General features: G+C 43.4%; 2 protein-coding genes across 3 annotated transcripts in view; both read right to left on the reverse strand.

Moving 5' to 3' along the window:
- LOC126368086 (fibronectin type-III domain-containing protein 3a) overlaps nucleotides 1–2,125 on the reverse strand; it is a 59,998-nt gene extending 57,873 nt beyond the window's left edge. Inside the window, exon 1 of the mRNA XM_050011973.1 lies at nucleotides 1,819–2,125. The gene's annotated coding sequence lies outside the window, so the exon portion shown is untranslated. The remainder of the gene's footprint in view (nucleotides 1–1,818) is intronic.
- A 638-nt stretch (nucleotides 2,126–2,763) lies between these two features.
- The window catches only part of LOC126368748 (transcription-associated protein 1), a 28,433-nt gene continuing 12,866 nt past the window's right edge, over nucleotides 2,764–18,330 (reverse strand). The window contains exons 20-48 of one of the 2 annotated variants that reach the window (XM_050012903.1): nucleotides 18,027–18,232; nucleotides 17,507–17,677; nucleotides 17,000–17,194; nucleotides 16,404–16,553; nucleotides 15,785–16,033; nucleotides 15,313–15,624; nucleotides 14,845–14,958; nucleotides 14,447–14,646; nucleotides 13,876–14,114; nucleotides 13,308–13,539; nucleotides 12,926–13,112; nucleotides 12,516–12,646; nucleotides 12,106–12,256; nucleotides 11,720–11,863; nucleotides 11,176–11,446; nucleotides 10,776–10,987; nucleotides 10,194–10,409; nucleotides 9,562–9,841; nucleotides 9,007–9,215; nucleotides 8,179–8,343; nucleotides 7,610–7,747; nucleotides 7,096–7,260; nucleotides 6,246–6,426; nucleotides 5,566–5,752; nucleotides 4,891–5,331; nucleotides 4,701–4,809; nucleotides 4,345–4,579; nucleotides 3,572–3,711; nucleotides 2,764–3,381 (exon numbers count right to left, since the gene is read on the reverse strand). In XM_050012903.1, coding sequence (XP_049868860.1) covers nucleotides 3,085–3,381; nucleotides 3,572–3,711; nucleotides 4,345–4,579; nucleotides 4,701–4,809; nucleotides 4,891–5,331; nucleotides 5,566–5,752; nucleotides 6,246–6,426; nucleotides 7,096–7,260; nucleotides 7,610–7,747; nucleotides 8,179–8,343; nucleotides 9,007–9,215; nucleotides 9,562–9,841; nucleotides 10,194–10,409; nucleotides 10,776–10,987; nucleotides 11,176–11,446; nucleotides 11,720–11,863; nucleotides 12,106–12,256; nucleotides 12,516–12,646; nucleotides 12,926–13,112; nucleotides 13,308–13,539; nucleotides 13,876–14,114; nucleotides 14,447–14,646; nucleotides 14,845–14,958; nucleotides 15,313–15,624; nucleotides 15,785–16,033; nucleotides 16,404–16,553; nucleotides 17,000–17,194; nucleotides 17,507–17,677; nucleotides 18,027–18,232 — 5,927 coding nt within the window. In that variant the 3' untranslated portion in view covers nucleotides 2,764–3,084. Of the gene's footprint in view, nucleotides 3,382–3,571; nucleotides 3,712–4,344; nucleotides 4,580–4,700; nucleotides 4,810–4,890; nucleotides 5,332–5,565; nucleotides 5,792–6,245; nucleotides 6,427–7,095; nucleotides 7,261–7,609; nucleotides 7,748–8,178; nucleotides 8,344–9,006; nucleotides 9,216–9,561; nucleotides 9,842–10,193; nucleotides 10,410–10,775; nucleotides 10,988–11,175; nucleotides 11,447–11,719; nucleotides 11,864–12,105; nucleotides 12,257–12,515; nucleotides 12,647–12,925; nucleotides 13,113–13,307; nucleotides 13,540–13,875; nucleotides 14,115–14,446; nucleotides 14,647–14,844; nucleotides 14,959–15,312; nucleotides 15,625–15,784; nucleotides 16,034–16,403; nucleotides 16,554–16,999; nucleotides 17,195–17,506; nucleotides 17,678–18,026; nucleotides 18,233–18,330 lie in introns of both variants that reach the window. The other variant, XM_050012895.1, reaches the window with a different exon arrangement.

Raw genomic sequence — 18,330 nt, forward strand, 5'->3', positions numbered from 1 at the left:
ATAATTCTGGTTGCCAGATCAGAAATGATTAAATAAGGTCTCATATTGAAACAGGTATTCAAGGAAAAAGAAGATTCGAACGAACGACTGACGTCCGAGAACGTTTTAAATTAAATATTAAACAAGTATGGTCGTGTACCACAAAAGGGTTGGTGGTTCAAACGGTCAAGTTGGTAAAAATAGTTATTGTAGCTGTAAATAAAATAAACAATAAGATATGATACTAGTTCCAAGAATTAACACAAAGGAACGTGTTTTAGCTATCTGAAATGAGATTAAAGGTCACAGAGATTGTGTAAATTTGACCCGAGCGAGACCCGGACGCTACGTGATAACTTGATAAAGGGAATTTGGACATGATACGAATGTATATTCGTTTAAAGTCAATTGTATCTTGTGAAAGAATAGATAATAACTATAAGTATAACATAAACACATATATAGGTACTTGTAATTTTCAGAAAATTTTAAACTATATCACGGGGAGGTTTTAATTTTGGACGTTACAGTTTACACTATTATTACGAAACTAAGTAATTTACAAAAATGTCAGCCATAAACGGTATCAGGAATGATCTAAATTGTTTGATAACTTTGAATAATTGTAAATCTATTCTCTGATCGCGTCTAATTATACTTTGTTAGAGTATTAATAGCAAATCGGAGTGTCGTTTGTATTTATATACCTAATGGCTTTCGGAATAAAAGTAAGTATAATCTGATATTTATCGGCAAATGCTAGATATGGATGTAGAGACAACTAAAAGTTATTCGTAAATTGTGGGTCACACGACGGAAGCGGCGACGGACGCGTTTCGAAATATAGCACGCACTATCGAGCTCATTACACTTACTCACTATCAATTCAAGAGAATGTCACCAACTCGATATACTTATTTTAGGTATGAACTTGGTATACACGCAATAAGCTTAAACCGAATTACAGCTGATTAGTGAAATCTAGTGACAGGGAAAGTTGCATAAAAGGCGGTAGGCACCCACAGAAATACAATCGATTGTACGCAAGTGAACGAACGTGAAAAATAAAACTTCATCCAACGTTCGATGCCATTCCAATATTATTTAACTAGTAGACGCAACGCTTTCTAACAAATTAGTGGTTTAACGCCAGCTTATAAACAAGGTGTTAGCATAATAAAGTTATATAGATACAAATCAGATTGGTTGCTTCAACTAAATATAACGGTGCGTGGGCGTCAAATTGTGAAGCATGCGCTATATTAGTTTTAGACAGTTCAAATATTGGGCATACATTGTTGCAAATATGCAGTGGGCAGTGCACGGCGGGCAGTGCAAGCCCGAGTCACACTGACATTGCGTATAATCCGGCATTCCATATGGAATGCGGTCGCTCGACCGCCGACCGGCCGCGCACGCCCCGCGCCGACGCCCGCTCTCCTCCATGTTTCTTATTCACTCGCTTCCGTCCACCATATGGAATAGTGGGATAGGACCGATTCTAATCAGATTCTAATTAGTCTTGTGTTTGACACCGGAAAACGAATCGCTTAGTTCCGAGAATCGTATAGGCATCTGCAGTACATACAATTCAGATGACGTCATATCGAAACAGGGTATAATAGAACATTGTAAATATCAACACAAGGGAAATATAGGAACAATGCGAGGTAGGTACGTCGGTAGGATCTCGGTAAGCATATCGAGAATTTCGCCACCAATCACGACACATAGGTCTCGACATTCCGGGGCGTATCAACAAGACGGCGGCGGCCGCCACGTCGCGGCGTATCGACGTCCCATCCACACTAACATTCGTCGAATTGGAATTGCACTCACCTTAGCGGAAAAGTTGTCGTTGGTTAAAAATATCCACCGACACGATCGCACAGATAATACGGTTATCGTCCGTACAACACAAATATGCACCACACCAAAACGACAACATAAATAAACGCGAGAGAGGCCTCCGTCTCTGGCGTGGACGGGTCGAGGGCTATTCACTGCTCGCACTTATCGAAATGCAACTCGGAAAATGCACAGGGCGGGGTTGTCGAAAGTCATAAACGGTCGGTTCGAGAGGTCGGACACTGGCGACGTGACACGGACTGGAGCGGCACACAGGAGGACAGCGCGACAGCGCGGAGCGGACTGAGCGCGCGGCGGCGGGCGGCGGGCGGCGCGGGGCGGGGGCCGCCGCCGTGAGACGTGGCTCCCGGCCGCCGCCGCTTAGCAACGCGACGCCGACGTCGCCGAACATCCTCCAGACTCTTGCTGGCGCAGAGTCCCGCCTGATATACGAGGTGGCACAACTATAATCTGAATTCATGGTTTTATTTAATGACCTACTTTGTATGAAGCGAAAAAGTCCGCAACCAACGTAATCATGTTTTTTTTTCAGTTTTTCATTTGAAAAGTTTTCCAAATATTTTTTTTTAAATAAACTCTCAGCTGCCATTACCTTTCCACCCCCATACTTAGTTCGATAACTCTTCTCGTCTGAATGAACAAACAGTTCCTGTACAATCCTACAATTACTGCACTTTCTTTCCCATTGTTAGCGTGATGAAATCAGTTTTACTATCTCTAGCAATCGAGTGAGATTGGCAGGCGGAGGCCGCGAGTGCGCTTGTTAGCCGCACTTGATGCTGGCCCGGTACTTTCACCTATGCAGGTACCGTGCTGTCACTCATGCACATGCAATCACATTCGTTGCAGATGCGTCACCGGTAACTATATCGAAAGCGCTCTACCAAGGGATTGGGTTTACAATTAAAACACAGCTTTATTATACATCATATTTTATTTTTAATACCCTTCGGATACCAAAGATCACAGTTTTATTATAAACGTAGTCCGTATCCTGATGTACAATTTCGTACTATCTATCAACATAATTCCTAACTTAACATCACTATTAATGTAAAACTTCTTAATCTAAGACACGTCAATAACAAATCTTCAGTCATACGGCATTATGAGAAATACATTTTAATTGTTAAACACATGTCTATTTTTGACAAACAGTGATTAAAAATATCGAGTTTCAAAGGACCAAGTTAAATAACTGATCAGTTTTTGATCCGGCTCGAAGGACCAAAATGTTTACAGCCAAGGATGCCAAGCGGGATCCATTCGGCATAAATTGTCATGACTGTTGGCGGCAGTGACAAGAGTGGCGACTTTGCTGTCGGGCCCGTCGAACTGCGCCAGAGAATTGAGCCGGTTCATGATGACCGTCACGGCTTTGTTCACCATGTTGATGATGGTCTCGTTGTCCATCTCCATTGGTTTGCTTTCGGCTGATGTACCCGCGGAAGGCATTCCTGATTTGTCTTCCAAACGCTTTCTGTATCCGGTAACCATTTCATCTCGAAGGATCGTGCGCAGAATGGATTGGATCTGAAAAAGAAAACGTCGACGGTTTTAATACTTAAATACTTGGCACAATTTATTGAATTGCGAAATTATTGAGTTAGCAACATCAAAGGACGATGACAGGTTTGTCGCACATAAAGGAATTTGCGCAAAATTCCAAAGTATTCCATAATATAATGTAGACGCAGCTTTTTCAGAATATTGTTATGTTTACCTTAAAGTTGGGCGTGACGAGGCAACGAGCCACGGCGATGCAGGATGCGGTGAGTGGGCCGGTGATACCTATAGTGGTCAGCAGCTCAGAGATGTTAGGGGTCAGCCTGAACGGCACCGGCCGGTTGCCATCTAATTCGCCTGGACAATCATACAACCGACAATTAAGTCTACATTTTATCCGAAAATATATTAAATACCACTAAGGAACTTAATTTAAATTCATTAATTCAAAAGTCAAATACACCAACACTATTGAGATGACATACAGAACAACGTTTTTTTGCAATACAAAACATGCATAATGCATATCAAAGCCACACAGTGTTATTTGCAAACCATATAGATAAAGCAGATGCTCTTTAATGCCAAGGTTAGCAGGTTAGCACAGCCAAAATGCAACGATTCTTATGCGCAGCGCATGCAAATGAGATTAATTTTATTAATAATAGATAAGCAGTTTTAAATAAAATTGCGCTTCCCTGTTGCAGGTATCGACTACTGTGGTTTATCCATTGAACAATAAAATCCCAATGCAACAAATTAAAAAAAAAACCGCCAATCACGACCTTTGCCAGTATGTTTCCGTGAATAAGCAGTAAGATATAAACAAGGAAAAGATGCGAAGAAACGTTTAGTGATCATGCAAAAACATGTCGGGCACCAAAAAAGTTAATAGTATTAAAGCGTGTAAAAAAAGGAGCAACCGATGCCACTGTTAGTTGGAAAAAAACGTGCACGTTCCAAAGACCATTTACATTTATTTAAACATACCCGTGGTATCGTCGACGTCGAACTTGTAATATGATACGTTGAGGAGTCCGGAATCTTGGTGGACGTACATCATGTCGGGGTTGAGCCTGGTCAAGTGGAGCACGTATTCGGCGAAGCTCGAGAGCGCCAGCTGCAGGGTGAGCATCTTACGGAACGTCCAATAGTCTGTCGGAGCCGCGAACGTCGCTGCCGCCCATTCTCGCAACATGCCCTTTGGCACCATTGTGGCTTGCACCTTTAAAAAAATATTAATAAACAAACAAAACTTAATAATACTTCATAAAAGTACAACAGGCAAAAAAGTCTTTATTTTTTTGCGATAAGTAATCAGATATACTAAAAATAGGAAGTCATACCTCCCGCAAGATGTCCCTCAGTACTTGATGTGAAGCCTGTGATCCGCGAGCTTGTACGGCTGCCAATCGCTCGTAGTAACGCGCCACGGGAGCATCGTATTCCACACCCCTACAAGAAATAATATGTATTTACCTATTCAAGAATTATCATACAACTTTTAAAATAACAATATAAAAGGGAATTACGTACCTATTAGCACATTCAGTACGATATATGTCCAGTAAAGATATCGAACTTGGGTTGTCCTCCACGAGACGCATTTGCGGCGAAACGGACACAACGCGCGGTACAGTAAAGTGCAAGAATCTTCTAGACGTTTCCTTCTGTTTTCCCAAATAGTGGTTTAACATTCGCAGTAGCTGCAGCACTCTTTCTTCACGCCGCGCGTCTCCTAACCCTGAGTCGTTTACTACTAAGTAAGGGTATATTTTCCCGTTGTGCCCGCGAATGTAGAGTCTTCGTGCGGACGTGTTGTGTTTCTGGACAATTTCAACTCTCGGCATGAACCGAGCGATCCGCACGTGGTAGTGAGTGTGTTTGGGAAGCAGGCACTCGCCTGGCAGTTCCACTTCAGCCGTCTTCAAGCTGAAGTTAGACAGGAACCTGCACTTCTCTTCTATCAGGAACGATCTGCGAACGAAATTTTATCATCAGACCTTCCTTCAAGTAACAATTATAACGAAAAGTGAAATGATTATGAAATACGATTTTGAAGTATGATGATAGTTAACTGCAAGAACAGTGTAAGAGATAGTCGAAGTAAACAGAGATGGTAAAGAACAATAGAGACGGATGGCACAAATGATGACATGACTGTTACCTTGTTTGCGTCATCGGGAATCACAACCCTGGCGGTCTACTTACTTGGGCAACACCTTTGTTTTGGCCTCTAGTATCTTGACCCACTTCCTCAGCTTCTGTATGAGGTTTTGGAGCTTCATAGCATTGGGCTGGGTGAAGTCAAAGTCGGCGGTGAACTGGCTCTTCATCTTCTGGAAGACTGGGTCCTGCACGGTGGCCTGCGCTCGCCGCGCGAGGCTCTCCGATGCAGCTGAAGAGAATGCACCACTTACAGAACTTGAAACACTTTCTGTAGACATACAAAATGGAGGGCTCCTATATAATAACGGTCGCATTCGCTTTGGACTCTTCGAGCCCGAGTTAATAAAAGACAAAAACTCATCAAGTAATGCAAGCTCATGCTGAAACCTGCAAAAAAAAAGCAAACGGTTGATTACAATCGCGTAGCAAAACGGTAATTATCTAATACTACCTGAACTGTCGAACTACCTGAATAAGTCGAGGCGATGTGAGGACTTGATATCCAATCGACATCCAATTCAAAGACCTCAATCTGTTTAATAGCAGCAGTATGTATGTATAGGCTATCGTATTTAATCATTGTATCTGATATACCCAAATTCAAAACGCTTCGGACAGAAACAGGCATACTTAAAATTCAACGTAGGTATGTGTTTACGCCCAGACGTTGAGCATATATAAAAATAAGATATTGTAAATTAAATGCAGCATATAAGACTCACTGATGCCAATCCCGATGCCGAATGTGGAGACGACTTTCTTGATAAAGTTGAGCGTATGCGGCGTGACGGTGGCGTCGGCTACGGCGGCGCGGTGGTGGAACGCCACCACGTGGCACTTAGCCAGCCCCGCGCGCAGCTGGCGCAGCACCTCCTCGTACCAGTTCTCGCGGAACCACACCATCTGCGGAACAGGCGACATGCATACATGTATTTATAAACTAGGTATAAAAACTTTTTACCCTCTCAGTGGTTGCATTTCGCAAAATTCCGTTTTAGTGAGCACCTACGTCCTAAAAGGAACTCCTATGCCAAATTTGAGACTCCTACCACTTGGAGTATCTGAGATATCGTGATGAGTGTGTCAGTCAGTCAGTGAGTGAGTGACCTTTCGCTTTTATATATCGATGTAAGACGTATGTAAACATTTCCCTTGTGTCTGTGTCTGGGATCTCGACCGTACACGCTTACGTCCAAGTTCGTCCTTCCCCTTACGACTCTACCATTTTAATTATTACCGTTATTAATCGACAAAGATTTTGACCCTCGTAAGTTCTATACAGGGCAGAGCCATAAGTCAATCAGAAGACAACTTTCAGCTACTTTAGAAAATAAGCTTTAGACATGATGAAGCGTCAGGTATATAATCAACACAGCGCCCAGATATTTGTAGTTCATCATTATTTTTTTTTGAACAGGATGTATGCATTTACTATTATTCCGACAAATTTCGCCTTGCCATAACATCCGTCAAGTAAGGTGAGAAAGATCTTTGAGAAACTTTGTGTATTCTTTTGGCTCCTTTTTGTTTGGAGTATTGGTATCTACCATGTCATGTAATGTTGGTGCTAACCTGATCAACAATCCCCTCGAGGGAGGAGAGCACGGTGGGGTGTATCTCGCGCTGCAGCTGCATGATCTTGGAGCAGCGCCACATGGGCAACGTGGCCTTGATGGGGCCAGTCTCCGCGGACCCGCTGGACGAAGACGACGCGCCTTCGTTGGCCTTGCTGTGGGACTGTAAGTGAATTCATTTAAGGAACATTCTTTCTTAGAGTAAGTGTCTCATAATCCGCGAAAAAGTTCAAGGATTTTTAAGAAAAATAGAGAAAAGACTTTTATAGTTAATAACAAAAAAAAAGTACCGTAACACCACGCTTTATCAGTTAACAAAATCTGTTACTATTTGTGCAAAAAATACATTTCAGGTACAACTGAAATTATTGAGCTACAGATTGGTTAAAGCTATGTTGAAAAGATTATGAGGACCTTTCATATGTAGAAAATCACTATTATGATTGTTTAAAAAGCGAACGCCTAAAATCATAATGATCTAAAGTCAATCTCGTTAAACTCGATATACTCACGGCAGTGGCGGCAGTTTGGTGTGGTACATGCGAGGCTAGGGTCTCCGCACTCTTGTGTCGCTCACGCTGTTCTATCTTCAGGGTCAGGTATAGCGTGCGGATGGGGAAGTATACGGCTTGGGGATATAGACGACCAACCTGTAGAGCATAGACCAAAGTCAATGACGTCTAATTACACATGTATATAATCACACCACCGCAATCCATGAAGGTGTGGGCACAACCACGAGCAAAGAGCAAACAGCTTGCAGCCAGACGTGGTACAAAGTCTTAAGATATGGTGATCAGCCCATCGCACATATAACGATCCATCGTGTTAGAAATAACACAATACCTGTGTCGGTTAAAGACGTACCAGGAAAGATGCTTAAACGCGTTCTAGGATTTTTATTCACTCCCAGTCCAACATACAAGCGTTATACATCAACATAATACAATATAAGCTCACGATTGGGGTAGTCAAAGGTACATCCATCGCAAGATGAACTAAGTACCCCCACCTCACCAAGCCTTCTCTTAGACCAACTTGATAGCAAAAGTATATAGCTAGTAGGTGGAATAGTGTGTACATGGCTGAGCAGGTTGAGTATGACGTTTCCGTCGTACTGCACGAGGCAGGCGAGCAGCTGCGGGATCCAGGGCAGCCACTGCACGGGCGGCACGCCCACCGAGTACTTGTCCAGCGCCTCTGCCAGGCTGTTCTTCTCGTCGTCGAAGCTCAGCATCCACAGTACCTGCGGGAAGTTACAAGTGATAGGTGAAAGTTGAGTAATATAACCTGTATGTATGAGAAATACATAAACATAAACTGCCTATATACGTTCCACTGCTGGGCCTCCCCTCAATCAACCGGAGGTATGAGAAATAACTCTTCGAAAAAGGGGGTTGCATTAGCGTGGTGGATGCGATCTTCCTTGTCGTTCCCTCACTGCTGAGGATCATGATTATATGTAATCCTCTCCACTCGGTTGCTATATATTCAGCGCTTTGTATAAGCGCCTTGCTACCTGCTTGACCTAGTCCACCTCTCTAATCGGTGCTTTTCCTCTTGCTTACCTTCAATCTGGCTCAGAATCATGTGTTATGTCAAATTATGCGATAATACGATACGTGGATGCGATATACTATGACAAACCATCCATTTACGACGACGAGTGGTGGTTCGCATACGATAACTAGAATTACAAGTAATACATATTGAACAGCACCAAAAGTATAGTGAAAATGTCAGACCTGCTGAATTTAAGGAAATTTTAAAATTACATATCTCTATATTTCATCTTCAAACCAATAGACATAATAGGCATGCTTCGCTCAAATAGATTATGATCAATTAAATCAAGTCTGTACATACAAATAAAATAAAATAAAATATAAATAACATTAAGGCAGCTTACCTTGGCGCAATACTTCCTGGACTTGGACTCGTTCTGGTGGCGGCAGGCGTGCAGGAAGCAGGTCATGGCGGATACTCCGACCTGCACTTGGCGCGGGTCCCGGATGAAGATCTGCTCCAAGTAGTCGCCCCACAGCGCCCACGCTTTCACCAGAGTGTCGTGGAGCTGTACCGCCGCCGCGAACGCCTTGTTGGCGTCTTCTGAGCGTCCTAATGACAATAATATACTTTATAACTCATCCATCTTAGGACTATTATCCATTTATAGCAGCAAATGACTATTCTCAAATGTGGTCTATCGGTTACCAGGCGATGGCCTGGTTGATTCGTCATTATGCATCTTACAACGAATATCAGGAGTTGTTGCGAATTATCTTATAGCTTTACTTCTCCACACCTCTAAAGACGGAACTTTTTGTATGTTTGTATTATACTATATTCACAGATATAAAAAAAGTGAAAGTGAAAGTAAGAGATATGTTATGCGGCAAATCGAAAAATATAACAAAGAAGTACATGTCAACTTTATCACTTACGTAGATACAATAATACTAACCTAACTGAGCTAGAAGCAATCCTTTGAATGCGTAGAACTCAGCTGTCATTTCCTTAGTAAAGTATTTGAAATTGGTAGATTCTATCATGTCCAAGCCCTCTTGCAGTTCGTCCTTCCCCTCCGTCCAGGACATCTGTATATGACATTTGACTTGCTGCCGAATCTTTTGGAAGCAGTCTACTATGGGCACGCTCGGTATCGTGTAGATGCGATGCAATGAATCAAGGCACACGCCAGACAAATTGTGTTTTCTCGCTATCTTTGCGAAGTGTATAATGGCCTGTGGACGAAAAATAAACAAGTTTTCGTATAAAGTTCCAACCATTCATTCCATCAGTAACCAGCCTTCGGATTTAATATAGTCTCGTTCACCAGATTGGATTTTTTAAGGCTAGGCGGCTAAAGCAAATAGACTTTCATTAGGCAAGCGATCGAAATCATTAGCAGCATGGGTTGCGCTATTGGGTGTGACACGATAATTAGCGCGCGTATTGAACAACAGATGCAGCGAATTCTGTCTATGTAGATAAACGTTGTACGGCTATCGAAGCCTGTGATATACTTCGCGTCGCGCAAGATAACGTAACCATACAGAACTATGACTTAAAGGGCAAATAACACATCAAACTCACCTGCGCACTAGCATGCACGCCTAACATGCTGTGATTGGCGGCGTGTTCGGTCTGCGAGTCGTAGTGCGACGCTATGAACTGGTAATGGTGTTGACGCCACGTGAATATGGCGCCCCAGTGCGATAGAGGGTCCGCTACGACCGGTAGCCGATTACGCCACGTTTTCACTATTGCCTTCATGTCGTGTAAGGAGGTCGGACGGCTGTGGAGCAAGCCCTGGAAAGTAATGGTATGTTTAATGGTTTGGAGTGTTGGACTATTTTTTTTGTCACCCGGTTATTGCAGATTTGCCACGGACGACAACAAATATGTACTAAACCCAGTAGTCATTATTCAGACGTGTGTTCGTGAACGTAAATGCGAATGTCTGTACCAGATTTCAAAATCTGGTATCTCCATACTACGTTAGTACGGCGCAACCTGAGCATTCTGTAAATGCATTCAAAAATGCAAAATAATTTAAGTAAAATAATTCACCGAAAGGCATTTCCACACAGAGCAACTGAGCATTTTGGTGACTCGTGCTGATCTAACAGCAGATGGCTAGTACAACAGTGCAGGGATATCACAGCGTGCACTCACGGAGTGTATCTGCGCGGCCTCGCTGAGCTCCATGAGCTGCTGCGCGGCGCGTAGCAGCGGTAGATGCGCGTGGCTGACGAGGCGCGGCAGGCGGCGCCAGTCCCGCAGGCAGGCCGCGGCCGCCGCCTCCGCGTGCCGCTCCACGCCCGCCACCTGCTGCTCCCCGCCCGCGCAGATGCACAGGTAGCCGCGATACAGATTCACGACCCATGCTGGAATGGATAACATCATATAGCCAAAAAGTACTAGTTGTTTGCCCTTTAAATCGTAAATTGAAACTTCATGACGTTTACGCCACTAGCTATGGTGATAGATAACTCCCCTCAGAATATGAAAGAAAAACAAATAATTCTTACACCCACCCATGGATAACGCTGACTTAAATAACTTGTTCACTTACATAATTCCTTAGGGCAATTATACTCCACTTCAGCAAGAGCATCTTTCATGGTCGGCCAATTGGGGTTCCTCCATGAACTCTCCAGTATCAGGAATGGGTCCCGCGAGCCCCGAGTGAGTCCCAAGTCTAGTAGCGAGTCCCATTGGTTCAGTTCTCGAGCGCATTTGATCCAGTGCTGAGTCCAGAGAGTGCATTCCTTGTGTATGTTGTACGTTGTTGGGTTGGCGGTGTAATCTTGCTTTAGTTTAGCCATTGCGACGTCGTATGCGGCCTGGAAGAGTCGTCAGGAAATTAGTGGCTTCTGTGATGAACTCGATATTGCAAACAAAAAGTGGGGTAAAACGGTGAACTACTTAGAAAATTGTCTAAGTGCCGTCTGACATCAATTTATAGACCAAAATAATTTATTTTCCACGAAGATTCTGGCGGAAAAACTAAAAATTCTAAAAAACACTATTAACGCGATCAGGCATGTCTTGGATTACAAACTGTGACTGAAACTGTGAGGGATCAAAATTATAAAATATAGTCAGCTAAGTCTCACCTGTGCTTGTTCAAAGAATCCTTGTTGTTCGTACGCGATGGCGACGTTGGTCTCGCGATACCGCGCGTGTTTCTGCCACAATCCCGACCACATGTCTTCTTCTTGCAGCAGTTCGTACATGTCACTAAGTGAGTCGAGTGTTTCCTGTCATCAAACAATTTTATTCATAACGCATCATTTATTTGTAAGATTTTACAGAGTAAGATCTTCACAACCATATTTATTTATTATTTATGAGGAATCAAATAACTATTCAGGAAAGAAGTGCGTGACAAGGTCCTGTTAACACTTTCTGTCTAATAGCATATCCAGAAATTATCCAAGAGATATTAATACTGCTATCAAATCCCTATCCGACAAATAGGCTCAGACAGTACCAAACTTACCGTCGGTGTGGTAGTTTCAGTGTCATAATCATATATCTCGAGTTGGTCGCGTGGCGTGCGACCTGCAGCCTGGTCTATGGCCATTTGTTCTAAATTCAGCGTCATTCGGTGCCACAGATTGTGAGTCTTGCCGAGGTATTTCATCATAGGCCTGCGAGGGAAACAATATAAAATCAACTCTATTATAGGCAATGGAATATAATTACGCCTTCACACGTTTTTCTAACAAGAGTTGTCAGTTTGACATCATTCGATGTAATAAATATTGACAACCGTAAAAAGACTGCTCCAATATCGACTATGAATGATTTATATGATATTTACCTCAACAACGTTCCAACTATTAATTATTACTAAAGGCCTCTGGGATGGCTCTGAAGAGTCTCTGCTCTGAAGTATCGTATACTTACGGTTTGATGGTGATTGGCGGGTTGCAGCGAGCGAGCGCCTCGATGAAGCTATTGAGTGCGCTCTGCGGCTGGTCGCGTTGTATCACGTGGATACCCGATATTATGAACGGCACGATCTCATTCATTACGGTCTGCAACAACACGACGTGTGTGAGAGAAATGGCGAGGATTTATGAGAGGAGATGTGAACTCCAGTAACCGTAACATGGATCTCGTGTATCGCGCGCGACGCGATATTTGAAACAATAGAATTCGTATATTTATCGCGTCGTCGATGTTCGGCCACTGTTCCTTACATCACTGCCAGAACTAGCACATACTTCTCATATGTGCGGTCCTCACGAAGCGTTAATTTGCTTCGAATATGGATATTGAAATCAATCAATAATAGATAACAAGATAAAACTCACTCCAAGCTGCCTATCATCCAGGGTGCTCCACAGTTTAGGGAAGAGCCTCAGCCAGGTATGATGGGCCAGCACGTCGTCCATATGACACAACTGTGCCGCGGCCGCCACCAGCTGCTCAGTGCGCACGCGTCGCGCCAGCTCCAGGAACTCAGACTGCTTGCATACTATCTGGTTTATTGCGCGTTGCCTGCAATTTATAGATGCTTTGGAAGTTTTGTCTTGATGATTTATCAAAGACTGAAATGTATTATCGAGATAGGATTTTTCAGGCAGAATGATTTAGATTTGAAACCGTCAATCTCTTCCATTCCTTAAATATAATGTCTGGAAATGCAGAGTTTAGAAGACTAAAACAATATTAACAATCAACTCCAGAACTCACCTGTTAGGTTGATTCTTAGTGAGATCTTCTTTATGAGTAGAGTTGGAATCGAGGTCCATATCAAGGACATCTTCCTTGTCCGGGTCGAGGGAGTCACTGAATCCGTCACTGGACTCTTCCTTAACCGAGCTGAAGATGACGAAAGATTTTCGCTCCTCACTGTCCGCCCAGTTGATTACAGCTGTGATACTTGGTAGAAGGTATTTCGTGTTCGACAGGCGGATTTGGGAGTCTGAAATGATGTGACTCGTTAACTAGTATGGAACTCTACGGCTGTGTGGTTACATAGCGAAGGTAAGAGGTTTTCGACATAATCAACGGCGATCGGTAGCCTAAGGACACGATCAGAGCTCATAATAAATCTAAGAATCTTGAAGATTATCACGGAGGATCATGTACATAAAAACATATTTGGAACATTATATATACGGAAGATCATTTACTATTATTACTAATGGTGAATAAAAAGGAACATTGGAATAGTAATGGGTCTTCTAAAAAGATCTTCTAAGATGGCAACAACCGTTATATTGTCCTACTGGTTTCCAACCAAATCTATCTAACTTACTAGAGACACAGCACACAAGCAGGAGTTCCAAGCACTGTTTGATCCAGAAGTGTTGTCCGATGTGCTCCCAATTCTGCGAGCATATGATGTAGAGCAGCCGGTCGAATATGCGCCGGCGCACGCTCGTGTCGTACACCTCGAAGAACTTGGCACGGATGTGTGGTTGAGGGCACCGGAGGCCCGCGAGGAAGGCTGGTTCGAGTTTCATTGATAACTCTGTCATTTTTAGATGTTCGTCTCTGTAGAAGTAAATAGTAAGTTTAATAAGTTTAATTAATGCTGTTCTTAGGACGGTTTGAATACTTATATGAAAATCTGTGTTTGCGCAAGGCTAAATTTGCATGCCAGGAATCGGGCCCTTACTGTGGGTTGTCAAGTAAACACAATATTTAACAAGTAAAAATCCTAAAATATTGTAAAATAAATAATTGCAATGTTGATTACTAAATCATCATTGCATGATCGCCATAAACCGCATTCGACAGTATCGGGCATACATTCTGCTACGGGCCACTTTACAAGATGTTAAATTAACCTCATTAGTAAACGAACTATAATATTTCAGTAATACCTGTACACATAGTTGATGATGTCCAGAAAGTGCGCGTTAAGCTCCAGATCGTCCGGAAAGCGTTTCTCGACGTACTGCATCAGTTTGACCAGTAGTATGGACTTCTCTCTGAGCGACGGCGCCGCCCCCGCGCCTAGTGCCACGCTGGCACTGCGAGACTTCACCCACTCCTCTACCATGCGCGTTATTGCTTTCATCACCTGGACAAGGTAATACAATATTTATAGATAAACCAGGACGCAATAAAAGATGTGCCTGACACAGTCATACCGATAAGCGGATAATGATCACCATCCTGTCTTGTGGAGGGGTAAATATTCTTTACTAAAGAATTACCTATTGCATTAAAATCAAACAACAGTTCTTAAAAACTTTATGTAAAACAAAAATAGACTTACCTTGGGATCGGTAGTTTTTTCAATAAGCCCGACTAGTACAGTGCCAATGAAAGTCTTTCGAGTATCAACCGCCATGACGGACACGCGGCCCTTCAGCAGGTCTAGCGCCAGAATCTGAAAATAATGTTTCATGTGTGTATAGATGGACCCACAAAAAGGTACCCAGTAACGAGATGCTTGTCCTTATTAATGCATTCCGAGATGACACCATTCCAAATATTATATATCCACCCCATTTACTTTCTAAAAAACCGTTTACAGATGCTCTGTTTCGCAAGAGATCGATTTGAGTCAATTTCAACACAAACGAGAACCTATCCGAGTAGGCAGTCACAGGACACCTGAGGACCGTCACAGAGGGAAGAGGTAAGGTAGGTTTATATTATCCGGTTCAAGATCCACCGAACTGTATTTCAGGATTCCCAGGTCCACTAAACAATATATCACTATCGTAAAATCCAAACTCACGAGCAGATCAGAAAGCGAGGGGTCCTGGCTAGCCGCGGCGCTGCTGGCGGCGGCGGGCGCGGCGGGCGCCGCCCCAGCCGCCGCGCCGCCCGCCGACGACACGTGGTCCTTCACCATGCGGTGCAGCACCCGCATCAGGGGCAACACCAGCCGGTCGATGTACCCAGGGTTGGAAGAACAACACGCCTTCAACATCATCAGCGGCCCGTGTAAAGCTGTAGCCGCGTTCCCCGGAGCTGATTTCTCGTATGTAGCTAACCCTTCGAACGCATACTTGCTTACACAAGCATACAGGGTTTCTAGCTCTTCGTACTGGAAGAAAGAATTCAATTTAGAGTGAGAATATTCGAAAAATAATTAAAATCTTGTTTTTTTACAGTTAGTTAAAATAGTATGAAAATCGTTATAGCAGTTTCATATTTAATAATGGATCATATTCAATTCAAATTTAAAAAGAAAAACTCAATATTACCTTAGAAACTTGGGCAACTCCGGTGGGTTCAGTAGGGAATAGTGCGGTCAGTTTAGCTAACAAGTTATGGGTGAGCCGCACTATCTTGGCATTGTTAGAGGCTACGCAAGCGGCTAGCCCGCGTTGTAGCGGTTTGAGTGCCACAAGTGCCTGGTCGCGTCTTAGCACAGTTAGAAGAAATACTAGCAGTTCTAAAGCCGTGCATGCGTTCGCGCAGGCTGCGGCGTTCGAGTCTGCTGTTGCGAATACCTGAAGAATACAATGCAAATGTTAGTTTTTGCTTACCATAGAAAATACGACGACAGCACACTCCACGAAACCACCATGTGGAAATGTATTTGGGCCGGGTATCGACCATAGGTGTGATCATCATGCTATTATCCAAGCACCAAGTATAAACCCAATATAAAAACCGGGGTGAATAGCCAGTCTATATGTGGAATGGAAAGAAATTAAGTCTTACACTATTTAAAAGGGAAGACGATAATGCTTTTGCATAACTTAATTAAAAGAGTCATAGATTATATCTTTTCTACTTTTGAGAAAACAAATTAAAAATTAACACTTATCTTTGAACTTCAATTTTAAATAGTTTTGGACGTGGTGATGAAGAACGTACTTTATCAAGCCAAGCGAGTTTGGGCTCGCAGAGATGCGGCCACACGTCGGGCTTGAGCGCGGCCTTGAGCAGCAGCACGCAGCGGCGCGACAGCTGCTCGCCCGGGGACCCCGCCGCACCGCCTCCGCCGGCACCCGCGCCTTCGTTCACCTGCACCGCCGCACAACGATGTGTAACATAACCAGCCTGCAGGCGTGCCAGCTCTAGGCGAGCTGCATCATTGCGACTATTTGCAACGCCAACTCGACAAAAACTTTGGAATTATAAGCGAATGTTCCTAACACACGTCTATCGTGGCATGACAATAGCAACAGTTGCATAGGAACATGTTTCATAGGCGCCAAAGACCTGTAAGATCTTTGCTACTATGATCTAAGATACATGGTATAAACCATGTATGCTATTGATAAACTCTTAAGTAATTTCCTTAATAAATTCTGTCACAAAAGGCCACATGTAGTATATTTCTAACTATAGTATGTAAGATATCCGATTCGAGCCCGTTGCGGCCTGGCTTAGAAAATATAGCCTTGTGTGCCTTGGACATAATTATAAAATATAGTTCAGTATAAACAAATGCCTATCTATAGACATACCTGGCATGCTAGGCGTAGCAGCAGGTTGACGACGACGTCGACGTGTTGTCGGTCCAGCGGCTTGGCGGCGTCAGGTTCGAGCCGCGACACGCTGGCTTGCGGACTGGCCCAGCCCGTGTTCAGAGCCTTGCGTGGCTCCGACATGCTGTCGTCTGATGATATGCGCTTCAGTGCGCCGCTTGGCGATGTCGCCACCTGATGGGTTGTTTTATTCACATTAGTTTTTTGCAAGAATACATTATAGTTCCATAAGTTGTTTAAATTATTTTGAAATGTATACGGACGTACAAATATTGATGGTTTTATTGATGAGTGATCTGTTATGATTCGTTTCCGAGAGTTGTATTATAACTTAGTAAGGGCTATTAGGTGACAAAGACTTACAAATAGACACGTTATATTTCCGACGCATGTTTGCGTTGACGTTTTAAAAATGGAATAAAATAAATGTATGATGAACCATAACAGGCCGATAAAAGTCACATCTTGAAATCTGTGAATGCTTACATTATCATCATGCGTGTGATCGCGGATGCGTTGCAGCTCCCACTTGAGCGCCACTTCGGCGAGGTCGACGGCGAGGCGGCGGTGCTCCAGCGAGGCCGTCGCCGAGAACCCCAGCCGCTGCATCGCCGCCACCATGTGGCCGACCAGCGCGTGACGTACCGGGTAATACACCTACATATGAACGAATAATTAAAAAAGAAACTCTAGTTATAACCTCGCATCTAGGTGTTTGTGTATACCAACCATAACTTAACTAATTATAAATATATTTAAAAAAGAGCCAAATCGGTTTACTGTTTTGGATTCAAATCACAAATAAATCATATACATAACTATACTTCAATAAGTATAAGGTTAGCAAGCAGAACGTCTGTTTATCCGAAAATCTCGTATTAATCTTTAGACAAGACTTTAATTAAGATGCACAACACCGGAAAAGTGACACGGAACCTATATATAACCTTGAAACCCAGGGGTTTTGCTGGTAACACTACTTAAGAAGTAATAACTGTTAACTCACCTTATAATGTCTAACAACAAGCTGTAGTATGTGGAAGAGCTGCTGCACCGAATGACCATCCTCGACGATGATTTTCTTGGTCCAGTGCGTGAGCATCGTGTTACCGTCCTCCATCCGCTGGGGCATAGCCGGTGTAAGGATCTCTAGTGCCTGTCGCACCACCGACCTTGCCTCTACAGCGTGGGCTTTTAGTAGGCTGTGGAACACTAGACGAGAGAATATTCAATATTAATAAAGGAAATGAGGATGGTGTGTGTGTGTGTGTGTGTGTGTGTGTTTGTGGGGGGGGGAGAGTATGTAATTG

Source organism: Pectinophora gossypiella, chromosome 1 (assembly GCF_024362695.1).
Source record: "Pectinophora gossypiella chromosome 1, ilPecGoss1.1, whole genome shotgun sequence".
NCBI classification, from domain to species: domain Eukaryota; kingdom Metazoa; phylum Arthropoda; class Insecta; order Lepidoptera; family Gelechiidae; genus Pectinophora; species Pectinophora gossypiella.